Source organism: Alligator mississippiensis, chromosome 13 (genome assembly GCF_030867095.1).
Source record: "Alligator mississippiensis isolate rAllMis1 chromosome 13, rAllMis1, whole genome shotgun sequence".
NCBI lineage: Eukaryota > Metazoa > Chordata > Crocodylia > Alligatoridae > Alligator > Alligator mississippiensis.
Genome location: NC_081836.1, coordinates 51,692,210 through 51,719,148, shown reverse-complemented (window position 1 = coordinate 51,719,148; position 26,939 = coordinate 51,692,210). Strand labels below are relative to the sequence as shown.

Sequence of the window (26,939 nt, the reverse complement as noted above, 5' to 3'; positions counted from 1 at the left end):
AAGCAGAGGCCTAAAGCTATCTGTATTCTCACAGGGCATAGTCCTGCTTTCAGAATGTGCCCGTTCTCAAACTCTAAATATGTAATTCCTACAACCTCTCAAGACAAATCCTCCCATGTAGAATATAGAAAAAAGAAATCTATTCCTTGCATTATTTTAGAACATATTAGATCCCAGGATCCAGAGGTCTCAAGATATATCCTTGTACTAGGACCCCAAGGGTCTAGGCTTGCATACTCTGAGGACCCATCCTCATAGGCAGCACTTAGCTCTACAATCCCTGTATACTCTCAAGACAATCCCACGCCAAGAACCAACATTTTATATTTGCATTTAAAATATCCCTTCACTCAAAATCCACAGCCTTTCTGAGCACTCAGACTGTAACTTTCCATTCAGCAGGATACTTTTTAACTTACAAAAATGTACCTCATTACATGAGATTAGTTTGGATGGTCCTACGTGGGTTTCAAACACAAGATCAACTTCTTGCAATAATTAATAATCTGGAGATTAATAAGAGGTTTAGCATTCTGACTGTAATGTAGTTTGCTTGGTGATTTTGAGTGGTGTTGTAACGAAGGAGAACAGGCTGCTGCCAAGCAGTCTGGAAATGGTGAGGATTAATTGGGTAGAGTCACAACTTGCATATTTCTGTTGTTCGTATTTTATCCCTTGTGGGAGAGAAGATGAGAAGGCTACAAGGAAAACAAAGGATTCTGTTGCAAATTTCATAAATAGACATACTTTGCTCCTCCAGGCCAACCTCAGGCATCCTCACTGTTTTTCAGTGTCTGCCATCAGTGACAGAGTCCATGCCAGTGAAATTGCATAGAGCATGAGACACTTCTGGCTCTTTGCTTGTGGATCTAATAAAAGAAAAGGGAAAGAAAGAATAATTAAGCATAGGAACATATTGAAAACATGCAATTAGAGATGGAGGAATTGCTAGCTTATCCAGCTCTCCATCACTGGGGTCAAGGCATGAATGCATCCAGGTCTCTGGAGCTCTGTCCAGTCCTGTTACAATTAAACCATCAATTATGAACCAGAATCCATTATAGCTTGGGAGAATCCAGGGCTCAGAGAATATGTGAGACTGAGGTTTGAATATTGGGTTAGAGGAAGTAAAAATAAATGGGAAAAAAGTAGTAGCTAAAATCCAAATTTAATGTTAAAAGTATTATCTGGGGAGGTGCTGAATACTTTTTATTTCCTTTACTTTCAATGGTGTTAGCATCTCAAAAGGATAGGGCCTGAAAGAAAAAGGTAACTTATGGTAGGATTCATAAGATGTGGGGAATATGCAGTCATGGCCTCAGTGCTAGTGGTAGAAATCTGAAGTACTGGAAACACATGGTCAGGACTGTACAACCAGTGGGCCATGAGCTGTATTTGGGCCATGAGAGGTTAACATGTGGCCCCCCTGGGCTCCCACTTAGCTGCTGCTGCCCCCATCACTCTGGCTGCAACAGGATCTCAGGCCTTCCCTTCCCTCCTCTGGCTTCAATATCCTACCCACCTCCCTGCAAGGAGGCAGGGCAGCACAGCGTGGTGCAACCCACGATGCCAGGGGTTACCTGTGCAGTATGATGCAGTGAGAGGGCCTGCAGCCAGGGAGCTGAAGTTGACACCAGGACTCCTATGTCGGGTGCAGCAAAGGGAGGGAGGAACCATGCAACATGGTTCTAGCCTCAGGCCCCCACAACATGAAGCTTCTCAGCCACTTAAAAGTTAGACAGCCCTGGTCTGGATGTTGAGGCCTTTACAAAATATTATCTATATTGAAACCATTTCTGTTTAATTCCTCCACAAGAATGTCATTGTTCATTACGTGGGTCTATTTTCTATTTGATCAAAGATCAAAAATATGCAGAGAAGGCCACCAAGAGAGTCGCATAAAGATTTTGGAAACACCAGCCTAGATTAGGGGCCTGGCTTTTAAATATTACAAGGCTACCTGATAGCAAGTGTGTGAAGTGTAAGCAGAAATAGTATAAGCTGTGTAAGCAGTGCCTTGTCAGATAGGCACTGATAGTTGCACGATGGAAAAGAAGAAAAGGGAGCTTAGTTCATACATTTTCTTCAGACTTCTAAGCCCTGCCATCTAAATGCACGATACATGGGCGTTTTTACACGTGCTCCAGGGAGAGAAAGGGGATGCTTTAATTAGAGTGGCTCTGAGAGCTACTCTAATTAAAGTGCCTGCAGCATCTCATGTATCAGCATCCCCGCACATCAAAATGGCAACAAGGGGTCTTTAACTAAAGCTCATCGGACGAGGTTTAGTTAAAGTGCCCCCGCCATCATTTTGAATTGCAGGGATGCTGATACATGAAACGTGGAGTCTGGCTGGAGTACACCAATTAGCACGCTCCAGCAGACTCGATTAATCAAATCTTCTCCGACACACTGTAATTCCAAGTGTCTCAGAGCAGCCTTCAAGCACATCTAGAGGACCCCTGGGCCCTTGGGCTCCACCCCCCACCATGGGCACAGTTTCTCTAATGAAGCGAAGCTAAACTAGCTTCAGGAGTCCCATCACCCAGTAGTAATAGTCTGATATTGGACTCAGTTTGATTGCCTAACCCAATGGTCAGAAAGAACAATTCAGGTGATTTATCATCAGGGATTCCATTAGTATATTCTTTGACTTTCTTTCACTTTGTTATTCCCAACTCTGTAGCGCCATATGATAGTTGTCTGCTCAGCAATTTAAGGTACCGTCACTTAGTTTGAAGGCCAGTTTCAACAAGTCCTTTGCAGCAGCTCTGAATTTTGAGAGTTATTACTGCCAACCGCTGGAATAATAACAGCAGTGTCTCCACCATGGGCAAGCAATCAAGGTGTAATGAAAATAGCACTCTCAAATTCTACTTGTTTCACTGAAATGCTGGAGCCACATCTGTTCTTTTGCTTATCCCCTAATGGTATATAAAAAGGTGATGCAACTTGCCGGTAATTCTGCAACACTAGAGGATAGATTATATGCTTTTTAAGCCATGGCCAATATTGAGATTGATGTGGAGGGGCCACCTGTAAATGGCATTCCCAGGAGGAATTATGGCTTTGTTGGATAAAATGTCTCCTAGAATAGGGGCAGGCAAAGTCTGGTCCATGAGCCAGATCAGGCCTGTAGTGGACTCCATTTCCCAGCAGTCCTTGCCTGCGTCACTGCAGCCAGTTTCCATGGAGACCCTGGCTATGGCAGTGCCATGACTGCAGGGGGCCAGGATTTCCATGGAGACCAGCCCCAGCAGTACTGGCAGGGCACCTGGCTGGGAGGGGAGCTGCTCCAGGGCTGGGATCTTGGAGTGGTGACAATGTGGTCCACAGCTGGGGCAGAGCTGCAATCAATCCGCTGCCCACATGCCCTGGGCAAGGGCATGCAGACGGCAGATCACGGCTGGGTCCCAACTCCAGACCATGCTGTCACCACTGCAAGATCCCAGCCCTAGCCATGGAGTAGCTTCCCACCCTGCCAGGCACCCTGCCACTGTTGCTGGGGCTGATCTCCATGGAAACCCTAGCCCCCTGCGGTCATGGCAGCACTGCTGCTGGGGTCTCCATAGAAACTGGTGCAGCGATGCGAGAAGGGGCTGCTGGGAAATGGAGTCTGGCCACTGGCCGGATCTGCCATTGTGTCCACCCCTGTCCTAGAAGCTCTACAAGGCCATACTCCCTGTGGCGGGAGGCTTAGTGCTCCTGACACTTTAAGAGTAGGCAGGTTGGGACTGAAGTAGCTTGCAGGGCCAGCCTGGGCTGACTGCAATCATCTGATCCAGGAGGAAGGGCTGGATATAAACCCAGATCCTGAGGTGAGCCAGCAGTAACATCTTGGAGCCTGCTGAGGGAACACCACCTCCGCAGGATGGCTGCAACTACAGATGGTCAACATGGAGAATAATACCGAAAGCAGTCTGGAGGTTTGGAGAGGAATGAAGGAGAGGAGGAGGTTCATATGGACTCAGGGCGGGGCCCAGAGCCCAGATTAAGGGGCTGCGAGTGTGGGACCAGAGAGGGCCCAGGAACAACCCAAGAGGAGGGGCTAAGTGGAAGAGAACATCAATGAAGATGCTATCTGCAAGGCATGGGGCATGGTGTAGGGGAGGAACAGAGCCATGCAATTAGGCCATAAGGTAGGAACCACAGTGCACCTGGTGGTCATTTGAGAAAGCAATTTGGGAAACCCTGGGGTAACCTCCCTCATGCAAAAAGAAAAAAAAAGACATCAAGATGTGATGGGCAACTGAAAGGGTGATTGCTCACAGTAAGTGAGGGCTGAAAGGAGTCCAGGGGCTTCATGGCCAGCCCTGGAGAGGTACCCTGTCACACTCCCCTCTCTGGTTCACCAAATCAGTGTACTAGTTTGGTGAGGGGCAAGGCAATACCTGAAATGAGGATGGCTGAGGTTATGTTATGCCTGATGAGCCAAGTTTCTAGGGGCTGTGGATCAACTTGGAAGACAGAAATGAGACTGCTGGTGTTGCAGCCTCCTAAACACCTTCCCCACTTAGCAGTGCAACTGTCACTCCCAATTGCCACAGGACTTTGGGCCCCAACCTTCCCAACTGTCTTAGGACCTTCCAGGCTTCGTGTGACATCGGACAGCTCTTCCAGCTGCCTCAGAAACCTAGCTCCCCACAGATCATCTTTCCAACCACAACTCAATTGCTATGTGGGCAACAGAGAAAACTGAGAGCCTGTTCCTCTCATTGCCTCTCTTTCTTTTAGCCCTTTCAGTTCTTCTTCCATCTTTTGCTGTCCTTCCCTCTCTCTCTTTTGCTATCTGCAAGTGACAGACAGAGATTAAATAAAGCCAGCATCGCAGAGATTTCTTCACCTCAGAAAAAAGAGAAGAGCAATGCAGCTATAACAGTCAGGGAAAAGGGAACAGGGACAAGAAAAATAGGAAGATGGGAAATGAAGGGAGTACAGTAAAAGAAACATCAGCATTATACTTAGAAACATCAGCATTATAGCTTATACTTTTTATTTAATTCACTCACAAAAATAGTTTTGTGTCTGTTGGGAGCCCACGGGTGGAGCAAGGTAGCAGGTTGTAGGGGTAGAAGTTAGGCAGATGACAAGGAAAAGGAGAATGTGACAGTGTATTTGGTAGAAGGCTGAGGGCAGTATATTGACTACAACCTCTTAACCCTGTGGGCTCACACACTTACTGGTTATCTGTATAGGAAAGAAATTAGCAGGGAGATTAATAGGAGGTTACATTATTAATGGCTAGCTATAGGGATAATCTGCCCTGGCCATGCAGCCTGACAGCAGGGAACAGAGTTGTAGCAATTCTGTAGTGGCGAACAATCCTCCTTTTGAATTGCACCCAGAATAGCTTATGGATGGTTAGAGAAACAGCCACAATACTATCAGCATGGGGAAAAAGGCTTTTCCTTCTGACAGCTGGATGGATGGACAGAAGTGAGCTGTTGAGAGCTGTTAACATGGATGAATGAATAGGAACTGAGACTGTCTGGTGGCTGATTTATTTGCTGAGCAGTTCATTTGGGACTGTGGTTTCCCTTTCACTTACAGATGAAGCAGGCATATCAAGGGAATTAGCCTTGATATTTGTTTGCATTTGCAGAAATCCCCAGGATCCTTTGGGAATCTGAAGAGATCCTCAGGGACAGCAACGGTTTAGTCAGCAAGGCAAGGAAGTGGTGGGGGCTGTGTGTTGTACTGAAGGAGGGCAACAAAACTAATCAGAAAATAACAGTCGGCTCACTTCATGGGCAGGTAGGGTCTGATTTTCAGAAGTGCTTGCACCTGTGGATCCCAGGGATATCAACAGGAGTCCTGAGCGCTCAGCTGCTCTGGAAATCAGGTTCCTAAGATGTGGATGTTTGATTTGGTTTGATTGCTCTTGTCCTAGTTTGCTGTTTCTTTGTGGGACAATGATGGCATCTAGTGGCTACATTTGGGAATTACAGGTAATATCTTGCAGGTGCCCTTCCTCAAGAAGGATTGGATCAGCGGTTCTCAACCTTTTTTGTACTAAGACCCATTCGTAAACATTGATGGCCAGTCCCCACCGAGTAGACAGTTTAAGTAGAAAACAGCCCCCTGGATCTGCCACTGCCCCTCACTTCTGACCCCCAGACCCTAGTGTGTGGGGCTGAGGGTGGGTGTGTAGGGTGGGGGGGGTGTGGGCCAAGCAGGGGCATGTTCCCCCCCAGATTTGTGTGCCCACAGCGGGCATGGGGCTGCAGCCTGGCTGGACCAGCATGGCAGGAGCAGCCTCTGTGGCCCAGTGGGTGGGTCCCAGCGTGGGAGGGTGGAGTGGGGCAGTGAGACTCGCTGCTGCCGCTGTGAACCCCACACCAGCAGCATGAGGAGTAATGGACCGGGGAGCAGGGGGCCACACTGCCCTCACCTCCTCCTGCCACCAGCCACTTGCACGCTGGGCCACAGCTCTACCCTGTGCCATGGCCTAGCCGCTGCTGCTCCCCTCAGGCCACGGTTCTATCCCGGAGGGGAGGTGGGATGGCAGGCAGCACGGGTGGCCTGAGGGGAGTGGCAGCTGCTGGGCCATGGTGGCAGGGCAGAGCCACAGCCCGGCATACAAGCAGTTGGTAGCAGGAGGAGGAGAGGGCAGCATGGGCTGCCCACTGTCTATTACTCTTTGTGCTGACACAGGGTTCATGGCAGTGGCAGCAACAAGTCTTGCTGCCCTGCTCCACCCTCCTGCACTGGGATCCACACGCTGGGCCACAGAGGTGGCTCCTGCCTGATCTGGCCAGGCTGCAGCCCCATGCCCACTGTGGGTGCACAAATCTGAAGGGACAGGTGCCCCACCCTTGTCCCCCTGACATGTTGCCTGTGTCTCTCCTCCCTGCCCCCCCCCCCCCCCAATGTGTTGCCTATGTCTCCTATGCTCCATAGATTTACCAATGGGGAGCTGCAGGAGTTGCTGTCCTCTGCCTGGCTGCCATGCATGTGGCACTCCCTTCCTGATCACCCTCCTTCTGCTCCCCCCAGCCCCAAGTAGCCCCTTGCAGGCCGGAGCTCTCTGCCAGCCTGCAAGGGGAAACCTGCACTTTCCTGGATTTTTCTGATTGTTTGTGACCCTAATATTCTTGCAATCACATTTGGGTTGCAACCCATGAGTTGAGAAACGCTGGGTAAGATATGGTTTGGGCAATTATTTGGGCCAGAGAGCCACTTAGGGAGTTTTGGTGAGCTGTGGGGCTGGTCAGCACCTCCCTCCACTGTCCCCCAACCCCAACAGCTCACCAAAACTCCCTAAGTGGCTATGCCCCATGCATGGCCAGGCAAATGGGATGGGGCTGTGGGAGGGGAGTGGCATCTGGGAGCAGGGCGGGTGGGACTGGGGCCAGGATGTGGATCACAGCGTGGTGACAGTGCAAGGCCAGGGCCCACGGCAGAGCCGTGACCTGCTTCCTGCACACCCCTGTGACACAGCCTGAGCAGTGGGGCCAAGTCCAGGAGTGGCTGCTGGGGAGCAAGGCTGGCTGCCATGCCACCCCAGCCCTGCTGCATGCCCAGGGGCAGAGGGACCAGCTGCATGTGCCAGGGCCTGGGCTGCCATGGGCCATGCCAACACCTGGGCCAGGCAGGGCCGAGGGACCTGCCATGGGCCGGACAATCCCTTGGCAGGCCACCCCTGGGTTAGATGCTGGAGATCAAACCATATATGCGCATTTACACGAGTGCTGGACTGTGCAGTTGTTTAGTTACTTAAGCATTTACTAAATGATTATGCAGCAATCAGAGTCCTGATTTACTACTGCACTGTCGGTTTGGCGTCACGGTTCCTGCTTGCCAACGCTACATCGCCATAATAGCAATGAGTTACAGCAACGTAGCTCATCACTATGGAAACATAGCGTCTCGTGTAGATGCGCCCTATGAGAAAGAAAGATCACAGAAGACAAACTAATTTTCCTCAAATAAAGTTTTCGGATGCGATTAAGGAAGAATTTTTGACAAACAGTTCTTGTGCACTGCTGTTCCTGCTTCTTGCAGCGCCTCGGTAAGTTGCTGCACCAGCTAAGGACAAAAGGAATTGTTTTGAAAAGTGCTGATAGCTTAATGTGTGTGGTTAATATTCTATATGTTTGCTTTCAGGAAGAATGCATTTGTTTCAAATATTTGCCCTGCGTCTGGGTATTCCATGAACATTCTTGGGTCTTAATTTCCAGTGAATTCCCCTTGGTTTAGGAGCTTTCCCCAGGTCTCTATACATCTTTCTTACTGGCCCCTGCATATACTATAGCACTCCAAGCCTAGAGTTTGGGCCATGAATGAAAACCACCTGGCTGAAGATAAATCTAAATAAAATGCTGGCAATTTCCATGGCAACAGAAAAAAACACAGAAAAGATAGCTCCCTCTTGCACTGAGAGTGTGGGACTATTAATTGTTACTTCATTTTGCAGCCAGAAGATATTGCATCACCAAATGTTGTTAGGCCAGCATACAGCCATCATTTCTGAGAATGTTTTTCCGCCAATGCCTGAATCGGATTTCTTTCAGATGTGCACCTTGCTATTGTAGGTTGTGCCTTGTCAGTACAGCACTGGCTTACTCTCACATGCTTTGTGTGGAACTACATCTGAAGTCAATCCAGAAGTTAAATCTGATGCAGAAAGCAACAATTTCCTTGCTAGAGCTTTTCAGTGGGAGAACATGATACCAGTGCTCTCTGATCTGACCATGCTGACTATTACACTCCAGGTAGAAGTTATTGTTGGCCTTGACCTAGAGGGCTCTGAATAGCACGGGGCCTGCACGATTGGGAAATTAATTCTCAATTTGTGCCAGTCTATCACAACTGCAGTCAGAGAGGGGTTTGACCTTGAATCTCCTGCATTTCAGAGAGGGAACTAGATACAAAGCAGGTTTTTTTCCCATTAGAAAAAGAAAGCGGTTCCTTCTGAATTCAGAACTGAAGTGTTGCTCATCATGATACTTGCCAAGGCCCATCTGCATACTAGGATTTTGAAGGAGGAAAGGTCCTGATGGAAACTAATGCTAGGAAGGGAAGAAGGTTAGGGACTGAGAGACTAAGCTTTGTCTTGTTGAGAGACGCTGGGACCTCAAATCTTGCCTGTTTGCTCTTTTTTTTTTTTTTTTTATTTCCACATAGGGATGCGTGGTTAAAGCAACCACATAATATTTAACTGGTTTGTGGCACCACTGAGAAAATATGAAAAACCCCCTAATGCTTACTTAAAAATCAATTACCTCTCGTCTGTGACTGCAAATGCTACAGTACTTTAATCCTAGTGATATGGCTATTGTACGCTGCGAATGAAAGGCATGTCTCTATACCTATACCTTCTACGCCATGTTCTATACCTAACACATTTCCATTTTTCATCAATCCCTCACTCTGAATTTCCTGGGGTACAGGCAAGCCCTGCTTAATGCTTTTCTGCTTAGCGCTATTTTGTAATAACGCTTATTTTAAATCGATACCCGATTTCACTTAGCGCTCAGCGAGTTTCGTTATAACGCTCGCGGTTGCCATCTTGGGTCATCAAATACTTTCGGTTTCACTTAATGCTTGTTTCGTTTGATGTTCGGTTTTTCAGGAACCGATTAAAAGCGCTCAGCGGGGGTTGCCTGCATAATGCTTGGTCACGGCAATAACGATAAGATGCCTATACCTTTTTCGTGCTGTTAAATGACTGATCTGCAGTGCTCATCCTGATGCAACCTTAACCTTTTTTTTTTCTCGTGACATTTCCAAGTAACTCAGGACACGACGAGAAACGTCCAGGCCCGCCGTGGTTCCCTCTGCAGTTCTGCAGCTGGTCGGGCCCGGACAGAGCCAGATTCTAAACCATTTCGAAAGCCGCTGGCCACGAACGACGCGCGCCCTCGGGGGTTGGGGGCACGGCGACTGCCCACAGGCAGTGCGGGTGCGGCGGTGGCGAGCGGAGAGCTCCTGCAGGTAGCCGTGGCCGTGGCTGTGGTGGTGGCAGTGCTGGTCGGCCGGGGACTGGCGGTGCTGGGTCGATCGGGGTGCTGATGCACCCCAGACTGGCCAGCTGGGCTGATCGGGACCTGCGGTGCTGGGCCGATGGGTGACTGTCCGGCTGACCGGGGGTGGGGGTGAGCGGTGACCGCCCGCAGGCAGCGTTGGCAGTGTTTTTCGCCGGCTGCCTCACATCGCTGGCCGGGCAGTTGGCAACGTTTTCATAGATTCATAGATGTTAGGGTCGGAAGGGACCTCAATAGATCATCGAGTCCGACCCCCTGCATTTCTTTCTGCTCCTGTTATTTCGTGGTCGGGCAGGGGCAAGGGCCTGTTCCTGGCTGCTCCTCAGGCCTGCAGCCCATCCTCGGCTTTCCCACAAGAGGAGGCCTGGAGCCAAGAGCCCTCCATGTCGCCCTTTGCTCCCAGGCCGCCTGTTTCAATGCTTCTCCCTTCAACGGCACCTGCAGCCCGACACCCCCGGGGCGGGGCGGGGCGGGGCAGCCCGGCCCGGCCCCGCCCCGGCCCGCAGGCCCGGCTTTGTCTCCCGGCGCCCCCTAGAGGAGACGCCCCTCCCCCCGCCCCTTCCTCATTGGCCCGCCCGCCCTTCGCCCCGCCCCCTTCCCTGCTGTCCACGCCCCCCCGCGCTCTCCCCTCCCCCCAGCCCCGCCGAGAGGCCAATCGGCTGCGGCTGCGCTGTGACGGACACCGCTCGGTCCAATGAGGGGTGGGGGCGCCGCCCGTCCCGCCTCGCCCCCCCCCCCCGTGAGGCGCCTGGCCCTCAGCGCCGGCGGCCGCCGCCCGGTGCGGGCCGATTGAGCGGCCGGGGCCCCGCCGCCATGGCCGGGGTGGTGCGGAGCCTGAGCCGCTGCCTGCTGCCGGCCGAGGCCGGGGGGCGCGGGGAGGCGCGGCGGGAGGCCAAGGAGCGCGGGCGGGACGCGGAGCGCGAGGCGCGGCGGCGCAGCCGGGACATCGACGCGATGCTGGCCCGGGAGCGTCGGGCTGTGCGGCGCCTCGTCAAGATCCTGCTGCTGGGCGCGGGCGAGAGCGGCAAGTCCACCTTCCTCAAGCAGATGCGCATCATCCACGGCCGCGAGTTCGACCAGAAGGCGCTGCTCGACTTCCGAGCCACCATCTACGAGAACGTCCTCAAGGTGCGCGGCGCGGCGCGGCGCGGCCCGGCGCTCTCTGAAGGGGCCGGAGACGCTCTGCTCACCCGGGCGCGTCTCGGGGTGACAAGGGACGGTGCTCACACACTGACGGAGAGACGGTCTAGGCTACATATCAGGGAAAACTTCTTCGCGGGGAGGGTGGCCAAAACTGGGAACGGGAAGGTCCAAGGGAGGCGGCTCTGCCCTGCCTTGGGGGTCTTCAAGAGGAGGCTGGACAGGCACCTGGCTGGGGTGGTCTGGCCCAAGCGCTCGTTCCTGCCCAGGAGGCGGTCGGGCTCAATGGTGCATTGAAGTCTCTTCCAACCCCAACATCTACGAATCTGTAAAGGGGAGCGGCAAGGCGTTCCCCCCGGGGTGCAGGCTGCGGCGATAGGGCTCGCCCGCACTACTTTCTTTATTGCTTCTGTCTGCCTCTGCCATGAGGAAAAAAAGGGGTAGGGCACATCCCTGAGCGTGTGTTTTTTGGGTGGTTCTGTTTTTTTTTTTTTTTCCCCTGTACAGTTCATGCTGTAGTCATTTTATGGGCCCCTTCCCGAGCAGGTGATAAGTATTTCCTACAGGCAGGCTTGTGTGACGACAACCTTTGCTTTTAAAGGTAATGGTATAGGATCTTTCTCAGTTCTGAATGGGACCAGGTTGCAGGTCCATGGGATTCGCCGCCAAAAATATAGGTAGGGGCTTGTGTGCATCGCAAAATAAGGAAAACTGCATCCACGTTTGGTTCCAGCTGTGGTTGCAGGAAACATCTACCAAGCGCTTGGTGGAAGCTACAATGGACGAGCTCCATCGTACCATCTGAAGCTTCATCTGCCATTAGAAGATCGTTCCTTTCCCTTGATGTTTTTCGAGAGCATTACAAAACGGGAGGCACGCTCCTGGGCATGGGTGCTGAGGGGTGGGCAGCTGACAGGAGGGACTTCCCTGTGGTTACCGGTTCCAGGAGGTGACTCATTCCTCTTGGAACAGGAAGAAATTAGTAAGTGCAATGCACAAGGAGCCCTTAGACTTGGAAAAAATAGCTCTACCACATCTTTCTTTTTCTTCCCCCAGGATTTTGGTATAAGATTTGAGTAGGAAGAAATGTTAGGCTTTCAGGTATACTCAAAGTCAAGTGTGAGCCTTGAGTTAATGCTTTAACCTGACTTAAACATGACTTAAAGTACTGGTATGAGGAAGCTTTTAGTGAAGGGGTCTGCAAGAACAGGAAATACATTGGGGTTGCTTTGTAGACCTGCATGGAGATTTCTGGCTTAATCCTAACACTTGGCCCTTGTATGGTGCTGTATGAAGAGAGAGAGGTCATAATTTTACACAGAGTTGTAATAACTTCGGATGAGGCTGGGTCTGCCAAGTCCTAGTTTTTCATTCTGGCCCTTACTCTTCCCCCCCAGCCCCCTTTGACCTGCCTGCCACTTGGACAGCATCTGTCTGAATTTTTTTTTTTTTTATTGTTCACATTTGGTGAAAGTGACTTGTATTCAGTAATTTAATATTAACTCTTCTTGCTAGTAGGGCTGCAGGTTTAGCTCTTTTTTAATGGCCCCCCATAGCTTTGTCAAATAGCCATTTTGTTAAGCTTCTGCAATACTGGGATCTATGGGAGAAATGCCGTGTAAATCTCGGGGATTAAGTGGTCAATTTTCATTTCCCACCATGACTAAATTTCTTTCTGAAGAGTAGATTACTTCCCTCTCAGTGGTCTAGAGTGCATTCTTTCTAAAGTGCTTATTGCTTGGAAATCTACTGTCTGTATTGGTTTAGATGGGCCTTAAATTTTGTTTTCTGAAAATAGTGGAATTTGTATGTTGGCTGATGTCAACAGTCTTGTTTTCCTTCATTATCAAAACTTCCACTTTTCTGTTAAAACTTCCCAGCCTCTTGCTTTTCCTGTATCTTGTTGCAAATTGGGTATTAAAGTTGAGTTGTTAGATTTCTTTCCCCACCCTTTTGGGAGGACATACTTTCAGCATTTTGTTTTTTAACTAAGTAAATCTGTGATCCAAAATTTACTTTTCCATTTAGTACAGGTGATGGTTTAGAGCCAGGCTAGCTTTTTCTGGCATTTGTGGGACAATCTTCAAATACATTAGTTTAGCTTTGGTTTAAAGTAAATAGTCATTGGTTAACTAGGGTTTTGCTTGTTAATGAAGGCTAAGTTTCAAAGTAACTTTTTGATGATTTGAAGTGAAAAGCACTAGTGTTAATGCTCTGGTATGAGTACACAAGCTCCATGACTTCAGCACACCCACCTGGAAAGGGAAAGTGGAGAGTACAAGGAGTTGCCACTGTGGTATATGTTAAAGAAGCATCTCAAATGTATGAAGACTGAGGAAATCTTTGCATATTGCAAGTTCCAAATCTCGTGAAAGGCTTCTCATGATCTGTAAAAGTTTTGTTTGGAATTATTGCTGGTGGTGTCAAAGAACTGAATGGCTACCCTGCCAACACGTACAATAGCTGTTCCCACTTCTGCTGTTTCAGACTACAGTTAATGAAGATTTTATGGACTTCTGGGTATACAGTGACTTGGTGAGTCACCCACTCTGATGTCCTTTTTGTGCAATTTTTTTGCTATTCCTTATTATCTTTTTGGTTTCGAGTATTACAGTGACACGTTGCTTGAAATAAAACAAGCCTTACTGAATGAGATGGCCATTATACATAATCCACTAACAATGAAATACCTATGCCAGCATGTTTAGCCTACTTCGTACATGTCTGATGGCTAAACTAAGCTAAATGGGTATCAAATAAATTCTGTAACCTTTCTGGAATCATGCCATACATATTGAGATGGACACACTCGCTTACTAAAGTTACACTGAAACTTTAATTGTTAGATGATAGTCATAAGAGTCGACTAAAGCAGAGGTACTCTAGACCCAGCCTGTGGGCCAGATCCAGCCTCCCAGTGCCTTGTCATCTGGCCTGCAGGGCTGGATCTGGCCTCCCTGTTGGTCTGTGGGGAGCCTGGCAAGCTGTGGCCCTGCATGCTAGATCTGGTGCACATGGTGGTAGCATGGGGCCAGGTAGAGATAGTACAAGGTCCCCTCAATCTTGATCCTGGCACAAGGAGGGCAGTGCAGTCTGGATCTGGGTGGAGAGGCCCAATCCTGGTGTGCAGGGTCCGAGTCACATATTTGGCCTGGGAGAGGGGGCAAAAAGGTTGAACACTACTGGACCACAGATGTGAAAAGTCCAGGGTTGCCCAGGAATGAGATTTTGGAGAAGTTACTGCTGAAATCTTCATGTGTCACTGAAGCTGAGGATTTTGAATGGAAACATTTCAGGAATTATATTGCAAAGCAGTAATAGCTTTTCTTAGGCTGTTTGCTTAGAACTAAATTTCTACAGACATACCCAAATTTAGTTCTAAGCAAACAGCTTGGATTTCTGTGAAGATGTGGTAGCCTGGCTTGAAGTGAGAGCTAGTCACCCATGTACCCAGGGCTCCATTTGGCCTTGTCATGTCTGCACTGTTGCAGTTTTACTGCTGCTTGTATACAGACTATCTAGATTAAGGCTGATTTGAGTATTCTTAAACGTGTCGCAATCCTGTCTCCTGACTTCAGGCACACAGTTTGTGACTGAACAAGTAGAAAAGGTTGTATGTAGCTTGAAGCATACACCACAAATTGTGAGGTTGCCTAATGGGTAGAGAGGGCAGCACCATTGTACTTAGTTGCAGTTTACTCTTACATAAGCAAGTTTTATTTTTATGTTTGGATACATTCAGATAGTCCTTTCCTAAAGCAAAGAAATCCTTCTATTAATCTGAGAATCCAGGGAGGAATGGCTTCATGTCACAGGGAACTCTTGAAAACTCCTGCATTGCTTAGTCTCGATCTACTGTTTTGCTTTGTTTTTAATTTGCATGCAAATAAAGTAGTATCTAGAAATTACTAATGCTTGGGTTTCAATTTTTCATGCTGGGTTGGAATATTATTGTTGATTAGTGTCAGGACAGTATCATCCCTTCCGTTTGTCACGGCTATACCCTTACAAGAGCTCACAACCAGTAGAGCTGGCAAACTAAAGAGTTTAGCTGTTGAATTGTTTTGTTTGAATTAGAGCCAGCATTAATATACAAAGATACCACATAAGGTAACAGAAGTAAAATATTAATTTTATTAAGCCCACTCTTACTTCACTTTTGGAATACAGTATACTGGGTCTTTTTATAGTAAAACTATTAAATTTTTGCTTCCTCCTATCTTTTCTGACTTGAAATCATTTCTCAAATGAAGAAAGCAGGTGGCTCTAGGTGCTCCTCCTACTTCAAGTGCATGCAGTCAATAGAATGTAAAGTTACTATGCCTTAATCCCAGATTCTGTCATCCCTGAGATAGTGGTTGTTTTGGATCTGGATGGTTTTTTGTTTGCATCAGGAGGGAAGTAGTTAATGTAGTTGACTACATTACATCTAATAGTATATAATTCAGGCTATTTGTAATTATGGTTGTTCACTTGAATATTCATTCTCATTCCAAAGGAAAAGTCAGAGTGAACCTGTGATAAACCAATCAGTTTTGAAGAACATAAATTAAAGACTTTGGTGGAAAAAAATGTAAGCTTTAGTATTTTCCAGGAAAAGCATCAGTAGCTTCAATTTGAGGAGCTGGTGCTCTGTTCAGCAGTCTTAATTCTTTTTTTTTTTACTAATTTGGAAACAAAAACGAGCCCTAAATGATGTTAGCAAAGACATTAGCCAGTTCTCCTACTGGTTCATAGGGCCTAGAGTATATATAAAGGAATTTTGAAACAAAGGTGCATTTTTGGCATTTGCCCACTAATTTAATTTTTTTAAATTTAATAGCAGTACAGATTACTGGAATGTGGAGGATTGGGAGGAGGAGGAAAAACTGACTATAGTTCCTGAATGTCCCCTCCCGCATATTTCTCAATATAGATTTAATAAATATTCCCAATTCCAAAGCTGTTGTAAATTTATGGAGGTGTATTTCACAATTCTGACATCACCAGCAGACTATCATAGCTTTGAAATTTCTCCCATAAAATGATCTTTAAATAAAACACAATCTTCCTAGTTCTAATGACACAAAATTCCATGTTGCCCACGGATTGCTGACCTATTGCTTAATATCTGTACTGCACTTGAAACACTTGAGAGCTATGAAAACTGTTAGTATACCATCGATACTGTGTTTGCATGTGCCAGATGTAGGCTTAATGAAAAGAGGAGCTTCTTTACCATTACCACCTTTATTGTTCTTCACTTTCTTTGTCTTATGGTTTTAAGCTGAGCTGGTGGCCTTGTGATTTTCTTTTTAAAGAATGGAAGTGGAATGGCTTTTTCAGTCCCCCCCCCCCTTCCAGTTTAATAAAAAAATCAAAACAAAACTAGGAGTAAGGAAGGTTAGTCATCTCAATACTTGATTATCCAGCAATGGAAAAACAGTGCAGTGGTGACTAGTCCCATCCATTAGCAGAGTGAATACTGGGCTTGAGCTGGGGACTTAAATAGGGGTGCCATTTTAGGCTGTAGACATCTTGTCTGTCAGGGAAATGGAATTAAACTGACAACAGAATTCAGCTTCATTATTTAAGCAAATCAAACCCATTATGCCCTGTTGGTAAACAGACCTAGACTTTTCTGGATTTTAGGTGAGTGAAGGAAGTGGTATCCTAGAACTGAGGGCTCTGCTACCAGCTCCTTCCATTTCAGGTCAAGGGAAAGCTTTTCTGAGCACCTCAGCTGGGTGTAACCAAGAGAAAAGCAGGATTTTTTGGTAAAGCTTTTATTGGATTAGGCAGTGTAGTATAAGGAAGAAAGGCACTCTTGGTCTACTTTGAGCTTTATAGTTCAAAACCTAACATGTAAATTCGGAGCACCAGAAGCTGCTTCAGCAATGTTCAGCTCATGAACTAGTTACAAGCTAGGTCAGTAAAGTAAGCTTTACAACACTGAATCTCTAAAGATACCACCTAAATGAAAAGTGTTGGTGTCATTCTGAAAGGGTTTGTTCTAAAGTCTCAGGCTGCAAAGAGATGTCACATTTATCCTGGGATAAGCTATTGTATCCCAGGACAAAGTGCAGTTGTACAGATGTCCTTGTCCATTGTCCTGGGATAAATCCTAAAGTTTCCAAGATAAAAAGTAGTAACAGCTTGTCCTGGGATGTTGCAAAGTATGTCTGTAAATATCCCAGGATATATTTGTTCCAGGACCAATGCAAGCACAGTTTACGCAAGGATAAATGCAATATTTGTTCCTAGCCTCAGAGAACAAGTTTCAACCTGGACTAGTAGGTTCATCTGTCCTTTGCCTGGCTCTTCAGTTGCTAGGTTTGCTTGCAGCAAGAAGATGTTTTCATTCATCTGCGTCTGTCTCCATCTTACTGGATTTATTTGGAGACAAGGAGTCTTTTCAGGGTTTGCAGACATCCCTGCCTCTGCCAGTACAGAGATTCAGCAGCTAATCCAAATGTTTCTTAATGTTTGTGTTCCTTTGGACTAAGTAAATGACACTTTCCTACTTCCCTTTGTTCACACATTTTATTTGTACAGTGGACTAGCAGTTGGGAAGAGCAGTCATTTTTACTGTTTACCCTGCTCTCTCATCTGGGTGGCATTGGGTTATTTAGATGGTGAAAAGATATATGTAACTTCTTGAAGCGTGTGATACAAGTTCCAGGTTATAAATTTGTTTATAATATTTGAGTGTGCATGGCTCTTTGCCTCTGCGGCAGCAATACCCTGTCTTTCTGGGCTTCCAATCCCACTCGCTGTGAGCCTGACTACACAGCTGAATGTCTGTGACACTAGTGACCCTCTTCTTTAGGAGTCACAACTTCAGTTTGGGAACTGGTGCTCTGGACAGTAAATATCATGGCCTGGATTGTGCTTCCATTCCATGAAATATGTTAGTCCCCAAAAACCACTTTTTAGCTGACGTGAAGCAAATCTGTTTAATTAACTTTGAGGTTGCATTGTCTACTCATTTCTGATTCAGACTCTCCAAGGAAAGTGCTTATGGCATCTTTAACGCCACTATCTTATTGGTATCCCTAAAAAAAAAAAAAAATAAAATAAAAAAAAGATTGCTTTGCATAACTGTCGTCTTGGTGGCATTACTCCTTCTTTTTTCCCCTAATAATCCAGGTGGAATTGGAGAGGATTCTATTATTATTATTGACACTTAATTATTAGTTTTTGCAATTTCTCTATAATCTGAGACTTTAACCATGGCACAAGTAAGCTAATCAGAAACAGAGGGAGAGGTCAGGCTTTGGCCACAGTTTGTTCACTTTTTCTTTTTAACAAAGAATGCTTGTAGTACTGTAGTCAACACCAAAGAATATCTTTCTGGAAATGTTTTATTGAGAAATCTGTGACATTTCCCTACGATCAGATTCAGGAATTCGAGGAACTACTATCCAAAGAAACACATTTTTCATAATTTAGTGTTCCACATATTTTTGGTGCAATACACAGTATTTAGCAACCCTCAGTGGTTTTATCTGTCTTTCTCTTAGCCATAATAGTTACCTGCATTTTCCGCATAGACAGGCATGAAGGAGAGGAAGACTTCAGCAAAGAGTATGATCCTGACTGTGCTCAGTGGAATATAGTTTTCTTAAACCACTAATATTTACTGATTTTTTTTTTTGTCATGATTGACTTTTGATATCACTGTTAACTATTGCAACAGGCGTTCCTTCTACCAAATGAATGCTTTTTAAAAAAATGCCTAACCTTAGGTTGATGTTATGTAAGGAAATGTCATCAGTAAGTTCACTACTACTTTTTTGAGGCTATGCTAACTTACCATGGAAATGGAAATAGCTCCCATTTCTATACTAATTGTCATAGCAAGATAGATGAAACCTAGTTTCTCAGTTTTACAAAACTTGTAGACCAGGTACCCTTCATATTGGACAGATACCTTCTCTTGCAAGTTTGGATTTTAATAAGATATCTGTCATACCCCGTAACTGGTAAGCTCGACCATGCATTTCATGAGCCTCTGTTGAAATACAAGTAGTTTTGGGACCTCTTTATAGCAAAATGTGCATAATGTTGTAGCTTGGAAAATCAGGGAGTTTAATTCTACAAATAAGAACTCTTGTATTGAAAAGCCCTGTCCCTTAGTAAACAGTCAGCTTCCAGAGCGTTGTTACTGTATTATATATTGGACACTAAAGGATGTAATACGTCATGTGCTGGATCTCTGAATTTTTGTAGTATTTTGATCTCCGCAAAAAGCACCTGAAAGCTCATTTGAATCGTGCAGAAGTCAATTCCTTACCAAAGATCTCTTCTTGCAAGGAATGTCTATTCTCTCAATTTGGGAATGTAGGAAAAATGTTGCAATAATAATATTGTACTAGATAAGTTACATTTCTTTTCAGTGAAAGGCTGGAGCCAAATTTTTTAACTTCAGTGATACTTTTTTAAGTTCTATAATTGATCTCTAAATAAATGACCGTCAATAATAATCATTTGTTCATGGATAGGTTGACCATAAAATGGATGCCAAGGTAAAAATAGTGTGGTATTGCCTGCTCACTTACTAAGACTTGGTGGGGAGTGTGCGTGTGTATGCGATTCTTCTTTTTTTTTATCTTTAATCGAGGTTTAGTGTATTTTGGCTTCTTTAGGAACAAACTTTAACTAAGATGGATGTTGAACATATGCTGCTGAAGATAATGGGAGGAACATTAGTCATCAGTCAAGACCTGGGACAGACAGACAAGGAGTTACTTCATGAGTGATTGCCTTTGTAGAGAGCAGTCATAATACTGTGACACATTCTGAAATAGTAAGGTTTTCTTAAACTTTAATTTGAACCATATTGAGTTGAGAGCCATATTGTTCAGGAGTATGTAAAACTTGATCATCGCTTGTCAAAATGCAAGCTGGAGTTTGTGCAGGACTTCTAGGTGGGAAGGGAATGAGTTCTTTTGTGGAATAAATGACTGTCTGTTGGAGTATTTATTGAGACTGGAACCAGAAGCCTTCCAGCTATGCATGTGTGTGTTCTGGGGGCTTCCTGCCTGTGATCACTGCTGGTGGTGGACAGGTAGCTTCCAGGCCTTTGCACAGGGTAGAGCTGATGAAGGGAAAAGGGTTTATAAGCCACTTAGTTATCCTACAAATGAGTTCACTGGATTTGTTCTTTTTTTAAGGCTAGAGATCAGGAAAAGAGGACAATGATAGTGTCTTAAGCAGCATTTGAAGGTGACCTAAAGAGGAGAGAGGATAACAAAACCTGATAAGGTTCAGGAGTTGCAAGATGCGTATATGGTATCTTTGAGTAGTAACACAATAACAATTCATATGTAAAGAGTTTTCGAGAGAAAAATCTGAGACCTAAGCATGCAGTTGGAGGCTATGGTGGGGTTTGCATAAAGATTAAAGTCATGATGGAGGAGCGAAGGGAGGAGACTGATGGATAACTCAAAATCAGGACACGCCTTCTTAACAAGAGATTCTGGAGCGTCGCACAAGGAATAAGGGCACCATGAAGATTAGCCAGCACTTGGTGAAAACTTGCACAACAAATCTGCTCTTAAGACTGAAGAAAGAAAAACAGACTGAAGCTGAGAAGTGTTTGGGAAGGGGGTGAGGCAGGTTGCTTGGGGAGGCTGGCAAGGAAGGAAAAGGAAGCTGGTTCCAACAGAAAAAAAGAGATATCTATACAGTTGGAGATTATGGAGAAAAAGAATGATACAAGACTGAAAATAGGAGGGAGATGACCTGAGATTCCTCCTAATGCAGGAAGAGGCTGTCCTGTGTGAAAAAATGTACTTCTTAATAAAAAGTTGGCAAGTCTGCTATCTGCCAGCAGCGGCAGCACCAGGTATCAGGCTCTTGGGGTGCTCATGGCCCATTTAGGCACTGCCGCCTTGTGGTGCTTGGCTCCAGCTAGTTCTGGGAGCTACGCATGGCGGCAAGGAGAGGAGCCAGGCCTCCTCACTTCTACCGTGCAGGGCTCATGAGCAGCTCCCAGCACTCGTGCATCACTGTGGGGAAGCTCTGCACGATGGAGCCAGCTGCCTTCCCTGCTCCCTGCCATCATGTGCAGCTGCCAGGACTCCACCAGGAAGCAGGGAGCGGGGCTCCCCTCTACTTCCAGCAGAGGCCCAGGACCTGCACGTGGCAGAAGATAGTAGGGAAGGCAACAGGCTTCATTGCGCAGGGCTTCCCCCCGGAAGGCATGTGAGTGCTGCGAGCTGCAGGTGAGCCTGTGCAGTAGAGACAAACTGGCTTGGCTCCACTCCTTGCCACCATATGCAGCTCACGGAACTGGCTAAAACCATGTGCCACTGGTTGGCAGCACCTGCACGGGCTATGTGCACCCAAAGGGCTCACTGCCTGCAGTTGCTGTCAGTGACAGGGGATTGTGTGCCATGGTGGGAAGCGTGTGGAGGAGTCCCCACAACCCCTCAAACCTCAGAAACCTCACATACCCACAGTCCCCCCCCCCCATGTACACACACCTCCAACATACCCTACACCCCTCACACACATGCACAGTATACAAGAGTAAAACTTTATTTTTGAGCTATTGTGCAATCGTGTCTATATCCACTATGCAAATGCATGTCATGACAAAAATATTTTTAAAATAAAATTAAAATACATCATAGTAGATGTTTGACTTTTAGTATGATTTGGGGGGTTTTCTAGTTCCAAGATGGCAACCCCCCTCCCAAAAGGAGTACTTCTGGGGGCAAAGGCTGGGTTTGGGGCCGGGATGTCCGGTCCCAAGATGGCGACCAGGGTGTGGGGCACCTGTCAAGGAGTGGGGCTACCCTTGTGACCCACCCTCAATAGCTCATCAAAACTCATTAAGCGGCCCTCCAGCCAAAATAATTCCCCACCCTTGCTCTAAAGCCATTCTCAGTAACTCCTTCAGCCCTTCCTACTGCTAAAAAGGCTGTAGGATGGGTTCTGCAAGGGAGGCTTTTTCAGTTTGACCATTGGGAGGTGGAGGAGAGAAGAACCACTTCTCAGGCTTCACCCAGGGTACTGATTCAAACGCAGTTGAAGGAGCTAGGCCAAGTTTGTACTGGGAGGAACTTGCTGATTTAAGCATCTGGGCACCTAGCATTTTGTGATCTATTATGACTGATTATTTCCCCCCTCCCCTTGCATCTTTTAGGCATGGAAGTATGTGGGATTACCTTTTATACCATTTAGCTTGAAAGTAGATCCAGCAGAACTATTCACGTAACTTTCTCAACCTCCTAGATGTCTGTCTGATCAAGAGAACCATGAGATTTCTCAAAGGCTCTCTCCTCTCTGAGCTTGTCTAAACTTGGATGCTACACTGTTCTAACCAAAGGTGAGGTGTTAATGGCACAGACCTTGGTTAAATCGGTGCAACTGTTTGGAAGCTGTACACAGGAAGTGGTTCCCCCAGTGCCATGCTATGTCAATTTATGTTGGTGTCAAACCAATGTATGTGGCCAGGCAGGAGGCTTTTCCAGTGTGGTAGGTTTTTAGGATTTTCCATCCTCCCACCCTGCCTAGTAGGAAGAACCTTCTCCTTAAAAACGCAGAAAAACAGTATTTAAAGAGACAAGATGGTAGTTCAGCAAATTCAATTGGGATCCAAGGGTCCCTTGCTGGCAATCCAGTTGCACTGAATGAGGTTCATCCCAGACTATCCATTACATGGTAGGCAAACCTTAAATGGTTTGGGGTAAGAAGTCCTCAGGAGATTCTCACTTCAAATATGCAACTGATATGTCCGGTCAGTTTTTTCTCCCTTCTTTACTGAGTGGAGGAGATGGTAGTGTCCAGGAGTGTTGTGGCAAGGTAGGAAGAAGACTGCTTCCAGGAATCTACCGTGCCACAATACCCAAGTGCTTTGTGCCACTCTTTTCTAAAGGGAAGTCTTAGCTCCAGCGCCCTGTTCTTCATGGCTAGTATCCAGGGAACCTGCTTCTTCAAGAACTTGGCAGCACTCCTTATCTCTGAAGTCAGCTCTGACTCACAGAGGCTCAGAAACCAGAGCCAGTTAAAAAAGAGACAAAAATTTAACTCAAGCTATGATTTCTTTGATGTTCTAGCAGTGGGAACCAGATACCATTATGTTAGGTCAGCCTGGGGATTGTACTCTCTGATTATCACTTTCCTTCCAGCTTCTTTAGGATGAATCTGAGCTGCCTGGCCTACCAAGTTGTTTTACTGTGCAACTCCTGCCACTTACCTTGTGTTTCTTGCAGTTGTATTGGGCCCGTGCTGCTGTGGCTCCCACATACCACTTCTTTTTGCCTTTCACATGAAGCAGCAGAGCCATTTTAGTCCATTGTGTAATCCGTTATTGCAGCACACTTCTGGTTTTTAGTCTGGCTTTCACTCTTGTATCTCAGGGAGGGCTGTCCATCTTCTAAATGACCGGGGACCATGTGCCCCATAGGCCACACCAGCAGGGGCCACATGCCATGGGGGCTGCTCCAATGGAGGCTGAAGCCCTCTTGGGTTTCATGCCATGCATGCGTGGGCGCTTCCCCACCTCTGTAGTGCAGTGGGGGAGCCCAAGCCTGGGCAGGTGCTATGTGAGGTGCAGTGGTTGGGGAGGGGGTGCAGCAGGAAGGGAGTGGGACTACCCATATGTGCATGGTGTGAAGCCTGTAGAGGGGGGGGAAGAGGCAGGGGCAGTCACTGGCCCATACTTTGTTTTACCATACCTGTTGGCACCAGAGCAGCTCAGATAATACTACTTGTGCCAGCAGATCATTAGCTAGAGGTAAGATCATACTCTTCTAGCCTACGAAGTAATATTGGAGGAAGATCAGTTTGGCACATGCCATCTTATTGGCTTGTTTCAATTTTAATTCAAACAATATGGCCAGTTGACTAGCTCACGGCCCTGTTCCCATGGGCAATCTGGATGTGGTCCTGCAGTAAGATGTTTGTCATACAAAAGGTGCTTGCCTAAGTGAGGGGTGTCGGGCATTAATATTCATGCTCATCTCTTTCCTACTCATTTCCTGCCCTCAGTTTTTCTCCCACATCTTCAAGGGACAGTTCAAGGAGTAAGTAGCAGAAACGGTATCTGCAGAAGCAAGTGTTTGCAGTAGTGATGACGCAGCCGGGAAGATTCATAGATTTCATAGACATTAGGGCTGGAAGGGACCTCGGAAGATCATCGAGTCCAGCCCCCCGCCCAAAGGGCAGGAAGTCAGCTGGGGTCATAGGATCCCAGCAAGATAAGCATCCAGTTTCATCTTGAAGGTGTTCAATGAAGGCGCTTGAACCACCTCCGGTGGCAGGCTGTTCCAGACCTTGGGGGCTTGGACAGTAAAGAAATTCTTCCTTATGTCCAGCCTGAAATGATCTTGTAGTAGTTTGTGACCATTCGACCTCGTCATCCCTTGGGGCGCTCTGGTGAACAAACGTTCCCCCAGATACTGGTGGTCACCCCTGATAAACTTGTAGGTGGCCATCAGATCACCCCTGAGCCTGCGCTTTTCCAGGCTAAAGAGCCCCAGGGCTCTCAGCCTGTCATCGTAGGGTCTGCTTCCCTGACCTCTGATCATGCGCGTGACTCTTCTCTGGACTCTCTCAAGCTTCTCCACATCCTTTTTGAATTGTGGAGCCCAAAACTGGACGCAGTACTCCAGCTGCGGTCTCACTAAGGCCGAGTACAGGGGGAGAATGACGTTCCGGGATTTGCTTGAGAAGCATCTATGGATGCAAGCCAGCATTTTGGTCGCTTTGCTAGCCACAGCATCGCATTGCAGGCTCATGTTCATTTTGTGGTCAATGATGACCCCCAAGTCTCTTTCTTCCATAGTGCTAGCCAGCATAGCACTGCCGAGCCTATAAGGATGCTGCGGGTTTTTTTTCCCAAGGTGGAGAACCTTGCATTTATCGGCGTTGAACACCATCAGATTCTCATCCGCCCACTTGCTGAGCCTGTCCAGGTCAGCCTGGATCGTCCGTCTGTCTTCTGGTGTGGATGCTTTGCCCCAAAGTTTGGTGTCATCGGCGAACTTGGCCAGTCCGCTTCTGACTCCAGTGTCCACATTATTAATGAAGATGTTGAACAGTATGGGTCCAAGAACAGAGCCCTGGGGGACCCCACTGGTCACAGGACACCACGATAAGTGACTTCCATCAATTACTACCCTCTGGGTCCAACCCCGGAGCCAATTTTCCAGCCAGTGGATCGTGGAGGACCCAAGGCGACAATTGGCCAGTTTCTCCAAGAGACGATCATGGGAAACCAGATCGAAGGCTTTTTTGAAGTCAAGATATATGACATCAATCTCATCTCCCTTGTCCAGGTGATTGCTGAGCACTCTACCAGTTAGGAAACGGTTAATTTCAGCATTCAGTTAATTTGCTTTGCTTTTTGCTTTGCTTTTTTGATATTGTGACTGGCAGAGTCCCCCAAGATAGAGGAGGAAGGGAGGGCAGGGAAAAGGAAAACCTGAGTCTTCTGACTTGAATTCTGTGGATAAAGCCCTCGGTCCTGTTTCAAGCTATTCAGAATCACTCTGCAGCTTAGTCAAAAGCCTTTTCTTATGACACGGACATATTGACAAGTTCTTATGAGCTGAATAAGGGTGAGGATTTATAGCATATCAGCTATTGTGGAACAGTTGCCCATGTGCACTTTTCGTTGAGTGTAAACTACCGTGTGTTAGATCCAGTTTCCTTTGCTGCAGGGTGCACATCTGTAGTTATTGTGCAGTGGCTGACACATGCTGTGAATCCAGGCCTCATTTACTGCAGTGATTTGTTTGTATCCTTTCCACCTCTTTCATTTTTGTCATTCTGTCTTCTTCTCCTTGTTGAAATAGAAGAAAACCTGAGGAAGTGAGGGAAAATAATGAAAAACCAATTGCACTGGATTCCCTACCCCCCAGGATGTGTTGGTTATGTATTATAGGCTGGTTTTGGCCTGCAAAAATGATGGTCTTTCCCAGTTCTCGTTATGCCAAATTAATAGCCATGGTGCATGATCTCTTTCTGCATGTTTCTTTCAGGTATAAATTATAGACTTCTCCAGGATTTTCATTGTTCTGTAACAGTTTCTTTTCATGTACCAATTTACCTCTCCTATGGGTGCTTTTCACCCTGTAGAACTGCAGGCCTGTTACAGTTCCAAGTGATGACCTCCATCTCCTCCTAAGACAAGACATGCATTATTACATGCTTTGAGTATAGTCTGAGGGTTCAGATTCTGGCTTCATATTATTAATTATTGATTCATTGCATCCATAATCCACTGTTTCCGGATTGACAAACTCAAATTTCGGATAAGGTCTTGCTTCTCTAAGTGTAGTTTTCTCACTAAAAAACAAAATCCCTACAGTCTTCACTGAAATACAGGAAACCCTCGCTATTCGTGGTTTCAAATATTCGCGAATGCCGAACCCACATTTTTAAATGCACTTTATACACTTACAGGAGCTCCGTGCTTGCTGCTGCCACACTCCCACCATCGCTGCCGGAGCCATAACCACCCCCCCCCCCCGGCCCTCCAGGGGCACTGCGTTCATGAATGCAGTGCCATATTCGCGGATTTCACCCTTCAGGGAATCACAAGAACGTATCCCCTGCGAATGGTGAGGGTCACCTGTATATTTAGTCTCTGTTGCATTTTTGCTGTTTTCAAAGACAGTGGTTGTGGCAAAGAAACCACTTGAGCAAAAGGTTAATCAAGGATTCATCCTTTAGCATTATTGACTGTTTTTTAGGTATTTGGGCAGACAACCTGCAGTAGGGAATGCTGCAAACTTGAGTCTCTCCCAGACTTGCCATTTGATTATTGATTGCACTTGGGGTGGCCTTTTGACATTAAAAGGTATTATTCCCCTTATA

At 46.7% G+C, this 26,939-nt stretch overlaps 1 protein-coding gene across 1 annotated transcript in view; it reads left to right on the top strand.

The window, feature by feature from the left end:
* Positions 1-10,744: 10,744 nt before the first annotated feature.
* The window catches only part of GNA12 (G protein subunit alpha 12), a 62,543-nt gene continuing 46,348 nt past the window's right edge, over positions 10,745-26,939 (top strand). The window contains exon 1 of the mRNA XM_006260636.4: positions 10,745-11,114. Within this exon, the coding sequence (XP_006260698.1) occupies positions 10,800-11,114 (315 nt within the window). The 5' untranslated portion in view covers positions 10,745-10,799. The remainder of the gene's footprint in view (positions 11,115-26,939) is intronic.